Source organism: Myotis brandtii, unplaced genomic scaffold (assembly GCF_000412655.1).
Source record: "Myotis brandtii unplaced genomic scaffold, ASM41265v1 scaffold64, whole genome shotgun sequence".
In the NCBI taxonomy this organism is placed as follows: Eukaryota; Metazoa; Chordata; class Mammalia; order Chiroptera; family Vespertilionidae; genus Myotis; species Myotis brandtii.
In genome coordinates, this window is record NW_005370460.1 from 2,126,484 (window position 1) to 2,135,800 (window position 9,317).

Genomic DNA, 9,317 nt, shown 5'->3' on the forward strand with positions numbered 1-9,317 from the left:
CTGTGCAGGGCAGCGGCCTCCAGAGAGGCAGGGGCACGCTTCCCGGGTCCGCCACGATCGAGGAGCAGTTTCCTAAGGTGTCCTGTCCATTTGGAAACACGGGCAGGAGGAAGGGCGGAGGGCGCGGTGGGTGAGGAATGCCAAAGGGCGCCATGGTTTCTCTTCTCCGGAGGAGGCGGGAGTCTTGGGCCACGTGGGGCTGTGACCGGGGTTAGGTTCATCGCCACAGGAGGCAGAATAAGAATGGACCTGAAACAGTGTCCTTCTCAGGCAGGCGCAGGCTCTGGGCGGCCGTGCTGTCTCCTCCCCTGGGATTCACGCGTCCTCCGCCTGGGCGCCAGGAAGGGCTGGTCGGCGGGTGACAGTCTCAGCGGGGAGACGCACAGCTCCTCTCGCGTGCGGGCGGGTTTGGTGACGCCAGGTGAGGGGGAATTCTTACGTTATTGACTGGGATTCCCAAGGCCGGGCCACAGGCCTCTGTGATCCGCGTGGCCATGGCCGTCACTGTGGCAGAGTTCGCAGGCTCTGTGCCCAGCACCCTGCTGAGGTGCTGCCCTGGCCAGGGGAGGGGATGTGCCTGGGTTGTGATCTGGGGACGCTGTGTTCGGGCTGCACCTGGAAAATGTGCTCAAATGCAGCAACGTCCAGACTTTCCCAAGGACCAGGGGAAGCAGGTTTTTGTCCCATAAAAACCTGGGTTCACCCTTTCTCAACGACCACCTTCCCGTGTGGTCGCCCGCACAGCCATTTCCTGTCCCTCCCTGGAGGTGCCCAAGTGGCCAAAGCCCCCAGCCCAGCGGGACCCAGCATCAGTGCGGCCGGGAACACGCCCGTGTCATTCAGCGGCCCATCCCCTCGGGGAGAGGCCTGCTCACGGGGTCAGGTTGTCAGGTGTGCGCTTCGTGCAGCAGGACCGCTTCCGGGGGCTCCTTGCTGGTCGCTCCTAGTTGAGCCTGAGGGGCTCCAGCTCAGACCCAGGAGGGGAGTGAGGTCTTGATTTCAGCTGCTTGCCTCTCAGCCTCTGCACCAGCCGCTAAATGCTGCTTCTCCGGTGAAGGGAAGGAGCAGAACTCATTCTAGGAGCCTGGGACCTCGCCCCCAGCACCACTGCCGGAGGCCACCACCCCCACTGTGCACATCCTGCGTTGGGGGCTGAGGGAGGGAGGGCAGGGGGGAGTGTATGGTGGACTCAGCAGCCACTCCCCAGGCCCGCCCACGGGGCAGGGTGGCGCAGGGACCTCGAAGGCGTTCTCAGGGCCCAGTGCTTTCCTCGAAGCCGCGCAGCCTGGAACCACTGGGAGCCAGGACGCTCCCTCTGATGCGGTGACTCATCTCTGCCGGGTGAACGGTGCAGCCATGCGGCCGCAAGCCCATCCTTGTGTTCATGGCTTGAGCTTCTAGCGCTCACGGTGGACCCCAGGGTCTGTGTCCTGGGCTCTGTGTGAGGGGGTGGGTCGCGTGGCAGATGGAGGGGCCAGTGGGCAGGGAGCCTTCTCTCCACGTGTGAACCGCGAGAGCCTGGATCTCGCAGGACCCACGTCTGGGAGAACCACCCTGAAGCCCCCTGTCATCTTTGAAATACCCTCAGGAGATGAGGGGACTAGAGATGCCTCCCAGCCCGGACGGGGCGCTGACCTCGGCGTCTTCTCCAAAGATGATAGACCGACGGCTGTGGGAGACTCCGGGTCCTCCAGGCACAGAGCCGCCCCAGCAACCACCAGGCAGAGGGAAGCGAAGAAGACCTGGGCACTGGGGTTCATTTCAGCTGAGCCGTGAGGCTGTCACTCAGCAAAGCAGACCCGACCCATCCGGCACGCCAGGCAGAGTGAGCTGCACAGCAAGTCGGTGCAGAGACAAAGCCGAGTTGGCATCTATTCTCTGCTGGGTCTCTATGTCCCACCGCCTTTTCCCACAGCGGGGACCCCTCTCCATCCCACGGGGGCCCCTCTCCATCCCTTGCGTCCTCGTGTCCTCATCCCAGCAGACTCTGCATGGGCTGGAGGGCAGGCGGTCTGTGGGCTGAGAGATGTCGCCAACTCGAGGAGAACAAGACACATTTTCAGGAAAATAGAGTAAGAGCCCCAGTAGCTAAGGCCCGGCCTCGGGGGGCAGGTCTCTGAAGGGAAAGGGAGAGCCTGTTATTTAAATAACGGGAGTGGCGTGTTATTTCCACCGAGTTGCCATCATGTACCGGAAGCCGGCTCCTGCCCAGTGTCGCCTGGAAACCGGGCATGGCGTTCGGGGAGCCTGTTCAGGATGGAGCTTGACGATTAGAGAAACGGAAGCCCCTGGACCGCCAGGTGTTTCTGTCTTCGGGGGTCTGGCCCCTTGGATGGCACTGGGGGAGAGGAGGGGCCCCTCGGAGGACACCCAGCTCAGCACCCGTCTCAGCTCGAGGAAAGGCCCCAACCGGAGATGGGGCTCCGCAGACTCTTCCCCAAAGCGGAGACATCACCCCCCATGCCCCCCAGGCACCGCTCTGGGCCTCTCCTGTCCCAGGAGCTGGTTATCTCTGATGTGGAGGCTGGAGAGCGAGGCCCGAGGCAGGTCTGCCATGGCGCCCTTAGCCCCCTGCGCCCTCCCTACTCCCCCCCCAGCACCCCCGGCGTGAGTCTAGCACACCTGCCCAGGGTGCGTCTAACACCCACCTTCCCGCCCGTCACAGGTCACAGGCTTCGTGCCTCCAGGGCTGCTGGGATGTCCAAGCAGCAGCAGAGCCCTGTCTGCCCGGCCCCGCAGCCCCACTGCCCTGTGCCACTGAGCCCACTGAGCCCACTGAGCCCACTGAGCGCGGAGGGGCCTCACTGAGCCACACGGGGCCTCACTGAGCCACACGGGGCCTCACTGAGTCCACACGGGCCGCATGGAGGCAGGTGTGGCTGGGAGGGGCTTTTTTACCCGGTGACCTTCCGTTCCGAGTGCCTGGGGTCTTCTTTATGGCGCCTTTGGGGTCTCTCCCCTCTGGTGTCTCTCTCCCAAGCCGCAGAGACAGACAAACTACACCCCTGCCTCCAGCCCAGGGTAGCCCTCCTCGGCCTCCCGCAGGTCCGGCAGCATCCTCTCCTGGCTTTCAACCTGCAGCCACCAGGCCCCCCAGCCTTCCCCGTCCAGGCTGCACTGACCACCCAGCACCCCTGTCACTCACCCAGATGTCCCATCTCCCAACTCAGCCACGTGCCCGGCAGGACCCCAGAGAGTCCCCTCTAAGGATTGAGGCTCTTCTGTCTGCTGCAGGCCTCCTCTCCCTGCAGATCCTCCCCGTGGTTGCTCGGACTTTTCTGTGACTTGCCTCTAGTTACTAACCCACCTCTTTCTAACTCCCCTGTAATGTAACCAACGTGAAATCACTCTGCCTTCTAGAGCTCTCTCTTCCTTCCTTCCTTTCTCTCTGCAGCTTGTGTTTGCTTGGGTTGGTTAAGCTACCAAAAACAAACAACCCAACCCTCCCTAAACCCCAAAAGAACTCGGCTAAATAAAATTCAAGTTCTCTCTCCCTGTCCTGTACAGTTTCTATCTGGTTTCTCTCCCTCAGGTGGCTTCCATTCCCCAGGCCAACTCGTGGTCCAGAGTGGCTGCTAGAGCACCAGCCATTGCATTCACCGTCCAGCCGGCAGCAGAAGGGCGAGGGGAAGGAATGCCTTCCTGTGTTTGGACATTCCTAGGAGCTTTATGTCCAACTTCCACTGACCAGAATTTTGTCACAAGAGACATGACCACATGATGGGGGGCAAGAAAGTTCCTCTCCTCCCGGTGGCCATGAGCTCCCCTAAAAATCAGGGCTCTGTTAGTCTACGGAGGAGGGTGTTGGAAGAAACCAACACATCAACCTTTCCCTTCATCTCTGTGCAGGTCCCAGGCAGGAGAGAGACACATTCTGCAGCTCCTATCCCGACATAAGTATTAGAGTTCAAGTGCACATTTGCATGAAGTAACCGTGTTATGGTCAGTGGTGGCGGCCGTGGGCAGGGTCAGTGTAGAGGTCAGCGCGCCCTTCTTGCCTGTTCACTGAAAAGCCTCCTTTCACGCCCACGTTCGACTTCCCGTCGCTTCCTCAAACCTCCATCTGTATGGAGGCTCTCGACTCTCCTGGTTATAATTTATTTACTTTTTAATGGAAACTTGAGAGCAGCTATTAGAGATGGCTGGCAGGCCCGCTCGTCGGACACAAGGTGAGGTTGCCTCCCAGCTAAGTGGTTCCCAGAAGGGTCTCAGCTTCCAGGACGCGTCTTCCGGGGGAACTGTGCCAGGTCGGCCACCTGGACACTCCCTGGCCCGGGAAGGCCGGCCGGGGCTCTGCTCAGCAGGAGGCGTCCGGAGGGCGGAGGGTGGAGGGCGGCGGGCGGAGGCCGCACAACTGCTCTTGAGCTCTGGGAGGAGGAGCAGGAATGGCCCGAAGGAGGAGAAAGAGGCGACCCAGGAGAGGACACTGCCTCCCCAGCCCCCCCACTGACCTTGGGTCCCCGTCTGTGGTGGTGGTGGGGGGGCACAGACCCCGCACACAGAGACAAAGCCTTAGCCCTGCCTCGCTCCGCGCTCTGTGCTCCCGAGGCCCTTCCTCAGGGGGCTGATTGAGATCCAACCAACAACTGCGAAGCTCCGTTACCAGCACTGACATGTGCTTTTATAAAGAAAGCGCGATTGCATCCTTCAGAGAGCTACAGTGTGGTTGGTGTTGTCGACACTGAGTGGTAAGGGAACCGAGAGGAAGGGGCAAGGTCACGCGGAGGGCATCTGGGCCCGGCTCTGTCCCACGCGCTGCTGTGGTTCTGGGGGCACTAGAGGAAGTCTGCCGTGGATTTGCCCCCCCGGGGCAGCGGGCAGTGTGCTGGTGCCAGGTCCTCTCAGCCACCCGGTAGGTTCATCTAGAGGCAAACGAATATGGAGGCTTCTCCTGCTTCCTCCCCGGCCACGTCCTTTAGAAACTGCCATCGTCGAGGCGGTCCCGTGTCCAGGGGACACAGGGCACACTAACGGGGGACGCACTTCTCACGCTTCGTATGTACAACTTGGCAGGAAGCCGTTTCCCGCCGTGGCTCCCTCGCGGGTGGTCTAGGCCTCCCCAGGGCTTCCTCGTCCCTCCACCTCTGGGCCTGGTGGGCTGACCCACGTGGGTGAAGTCCCACCTCCCACCGTCCTCCGAAGCTCCTCTCAGGCCTCTAGAGGCCCGAGCAGCAGGCCTGGCCCGAGCCACCGAGGCAGAGGACACGCGCCCCGTCCTGCGCACGAGGCCAGGCCTCCCAGATCCTGATGTGCTGTGAAGCCCTCGGGCGCTGGCCTTCTACCTGCTGAGCCCAGAGAAGGAGAAGGGGAGTAGAGGGGGCTGCAGGACGCCTGTCTGTGAATCTGACCCCTGGCTGCCTCTGCGGCCCCAGGCCTGTGGGTCCCACCGCCCCTGAGCTTGGAAGGCGGAGAGACAGACAGCACAGGGTGCTCCTCCAGGTTGGAAGGTCCCAGGGACTGGCCTTCTCATCCACAAGCTCCCCGGGCCGACGGCAGGGGGTGGGGCCTGGGTCGGTCTGAGGCACCTTCTCTCGAGCCGGCATGTCAGCCGCAGGAGCTGACGTTGTGACTCGTTTCCACTGGATGGATGGACGGAGAAACTGAAGCCCACACAAAGGAGTTTCCCATCAGCCACCTGGGCAGAGGCCGGGGTGAGGAACAGGAGGACAGGCTTTATCCCACCTTTGGTTCAGAAGCATCGAATGGTGTTACTGTCACTCCCAGTGGAGGGAGGAGCCTCGAGTTGTGATGTCACTGCGCCTGGGAAGTGAAACGATGGAGGAGACCAGGGTCGCCCGGGGATGGTGGGGTGCCGTCTCCACACCTCCTCCGGCAGCCGCCGCGTCCACAGGGCAGCTGGTTGAGGTGTGAGGGTCCTGGGGGGTTGGAACCCGGGGGTGTCTTGAAGCCCATGTTGAGTCCTGGTGGAAATCCCAGCACCCACACACTCCTGCACCCGCTGGTGCTGGTCAGTGATGGGTCCGTGAGCCGAGCGTTCCTCACGGGCGCCCTTGCATTTGCAGGAATTTAAAGAAATTCAGACGTCGGCGAGGACTTCCTCCTTTCCTGCCTCATCCCAGTCAGGACCTGGGCATTAAGGACAGTGTGTGTGTGAGTGTGTGTGTGTGTGTGTGCGAGCGTGTGTGTGTGGGTGTGTGAGTGTGTGTGTGAGTGTGTGTGTGAGTGTGTGTGTGAGTGTGTGTGTGAGTGTGTGTGTGAGTGTGTGTGTGAGTGTGTGTGTGAGTGTGTGTGTGAGTGTGTGTGTGAGTGTGTGTGTGAGTGTGTGTGTGAGTGTGTGTGTGAGTGTGTGTGTGAGTGTGTGTGTGAGTGTGTGTGTGAGTGTGTGTGTGAGTGTGTGTGTGAGTGTGTGTGTGAGTGTGTGTGTGAGTGTGTGTGTGAGTGTGTGTGTGAGTGTGTGTGTGAGTGTGTGTGTGTGTGTGTGCATGTGCATTCACACGCGGATCCTTTGTGGGAGAGGCCAGCCTCATGCTTCCCGAGTCCAGGCTGGAGTCCAGGACCCAGGTTCCGGGTGGCCCTGCCCTTTGCTTGGCCCTTGTCTTCCGTTCTCTGCTCCGTGACTTTGGAGTTCACTTCACCTTTTATGAGGTGATTCCACTCCGCGGGTGCGAGCGTTCGTGAACAAATAAAAGGCGTAACTGGTATTTCAGGAGACCAGCACGTGGCTCTTTCTGTGAAAACGCAAGGGCATCCTATCTCCATCCGACTCCTGTCCGAGTTCTGGCAGACGGGGTGGCAGAGCCGCCTGGGGCGAGGCGGAGACCCCTGCCTCCCGCTCCTCCCCCCGGGAGTCGTGAAGCCCGGCCTGTGGACAGTGGGACTCCCTGCGTGGAGGGATGCCCTGTGCCTTCACATCAGGCAGGGAGAGTGGCCAGAGAGCGGGAGGGCACCCACCGGGGGTGGTCGCCTCACACCTGCTCCCGAACACCTGTCTGCTGTCGGTCTGTCTCTCAGCCCAGGTGTGGTCCCTGCACTGCTGTTCACATCCAAGGACAATGTTCTCTGAGCTCCGGCCTCCTCCCCACCTGTGGGTGTGAATCCAGCCTGGGCAGCTAACCTGGGGCCTCCCAGCCCACCTGTCCTCGGTGAAGAGACAGTGCCCTCTAGTGGGCCCTGCTGGGAGCTGGTCCGCCGGTCATGGCTCAGGCCAGACAACCCGCTCCAGGGCTGAGCCTGGCGTTGGCGTGTTTACCTGGAGAGGAAAAGCGGAGTAAGAACAGGGGGGTCCTCTTATCTCGGGGGTTTCAGTAAAGGATTAACCCAGGGCCAGTGCGGGAGAGGGTGGGTGTGACCTCAGATGCATGTAAAGGGGTGTGACAATTTCTATAGAAATCACTTACCTGCCGGGACTGGCCTCTGACATGAGGGGGTAGATTTGTGAGAAGGAACTCTTCCTTTAAGAAATACGGCCAAGAATTCTGAGCCGCGGCCTATTAAACCCCCTCATGCACGGGCAGCAAGGGGCATGGCCCTTTAAGGCCGGCTTCGGTGGCAGCTGCTGGGCTAGGAGCGCGGGAGGGCAGGGCGGCGGCGCCGTCAGGGCCGGAACCTGATCGCATGTGATGGCTGCGGATTAGGTAACGGCTCCGCCGTGGAATTGGATCTGGAGGGCTCATTTGAGTCCTGCAGGCGCCCGGAGATAAAGGGGACCTTTTAAATAATCATTCCGTCTCCTGCTCGCCAGCGTCGGAGCTTCGGCTCTGCTTAGGCCATCGCCTTCTCATTTATTTCACGTTGGCGGGATTTGTTTAACTGACTGGTTTGCCTATCAGTCCCACACCCGTGTGTGGTGGGCCCAGATGTGCATGCAGGGTGTGAGCTGGGCACGTGGCTCCCTCACGCCCCCGTGGCAGCCCCGGGCTGTCGGAGGCAGAACCTGCCCCGGAACAGAGTGGAGGTGAAGGCTTTCTCTTATGCTTGCTGTTCCCATAGGTACAATTTTTTTCTCTGAAGTTTTTTATCGGAGCCCCCAGCATTTATGGTGCCTCGTATTTTTATCATACCAACTTCTTATTGTCCACATTTAGAAACCAATCGTATTATATTTCAGTGGATCCTCATTTCTTTTGGAAAGTATTTCCATAGGACTCAGAAAAGGACAGAATCTAAGTGAAACGCTCACACTTCTACTGTGATTTTTTAATTCTCCCTCAACTCAATGGTCTTTCATGTTTGCGGGCGTCCACCTTTGTCCGTCTGACCCTCCGCAGCGGGCACGGCTGCCTCCCGGGGTCCCTTCTAGCCATAGACATTTCCTTCCTTGTTTTATTGAAAACCAGGCCATTGTCCAGACCAAGAAAAATAGTAACTAGGTCGGCATGTGGGCCTGTGCGTCGCTATGCTTCCTGTTGGTTGTTTAAAAGAGGAAGCGAGGCCTAGCCGCCAGCTCAGTGGTTGGAGCGCCGTCCCATGCCCTGGGAGGTTCCATTCCCGGTCGGGGCATATTCCTAGGTTTCGGGTTCGATCCCTGGTTGGGGCGTGTCTGGGAGGCAACTGACTGCTGTTTCTCTGTCACGCCTTCTACCCTGCGCTCTGAGGGCCACGGTGGGTCCGCGCGGCCCATTGCACGGGCGCGGCCTCAGGGATGTGATGCAGGAGTGGGTTTCCTGGTGAACCACTCTTCTGCTTGGTTCTCATTGCCTGTTAGACACTCACAGCCCTTCCCTGGCACACCCCCAGGCTCACCAGGTGCACCCCTCCCTGGACCAGCTCTTGCCCCGCTGGTCCAGTGGCACGTCTCCATGGGTCACAGGACCCTGCCAGCCCATCCCCAGCGTGTGGACAAACGGGACTGCTGCTCCCGGGCCTCAGTCACTCCCCTCCTCTCCTGCCCCTCCCAATGCTTTCCCATGTTTCTTCATTGGACATTCTTCCCAGGTTCCCTCTGGACAAAGACCTGGCTGCTGGCACCCTCACTGGGTGCGCTGAGCTGTGTGTCGGGTGCAGGGTGTGCCAGGGGTGAAGGAACCACCCGCTGCCCTGCTGACCAACTAGATCACTCCCTCCCTTAGTGCACCCTCTCCCCACCCTTTGCCTGCCCAGGCACCACACTGCAGGCACCTGCAGGCCCGCCCTTCACCGCCCGGGCACCACACTGCAGGCACCTGCAGCCCCGCCCTCCACCGCCCCCAGGCACTGTGAGTGCTTTCAGTTCTGGTTTTCCCCATGTGGTGCCCACTAACGCCCCTCTCTGTCTCCCTGCAGTTCTGAGCATCCGGGGCGCCCAGGAAGAGGAGCCCACAGACCCCCAGCTGATGCGACTGGACAACATGCTGCTGGCGGAGGGGGTGGCGGGTCCC

At 60.7% G+C, this 9,317-nt stretch overlaps 1 protein-coding gene across 1 annotated transcript in view; it reads left to right on the forward strand.

Annotated features, from left to right (window-relative positions):
• Positions 1-9,317, forward strand: part of PBX1 (pre-B-cell leukemia homeobox 1) — a 239,678-nt gene that overhangs the window by 189,573 nt on the left and 40,788 nt on the right. The window contains exon 4 of the mRNA XM_014528521.1: positions 9,223-9,312. Within this exon, the coding sequence (XP_014384007.1) occupies positions 9,223-9,312 (90 nt within the window). The remainder of the gene's footprint in view (positions 1-9,222; positions 9,313-9,317) is intronic.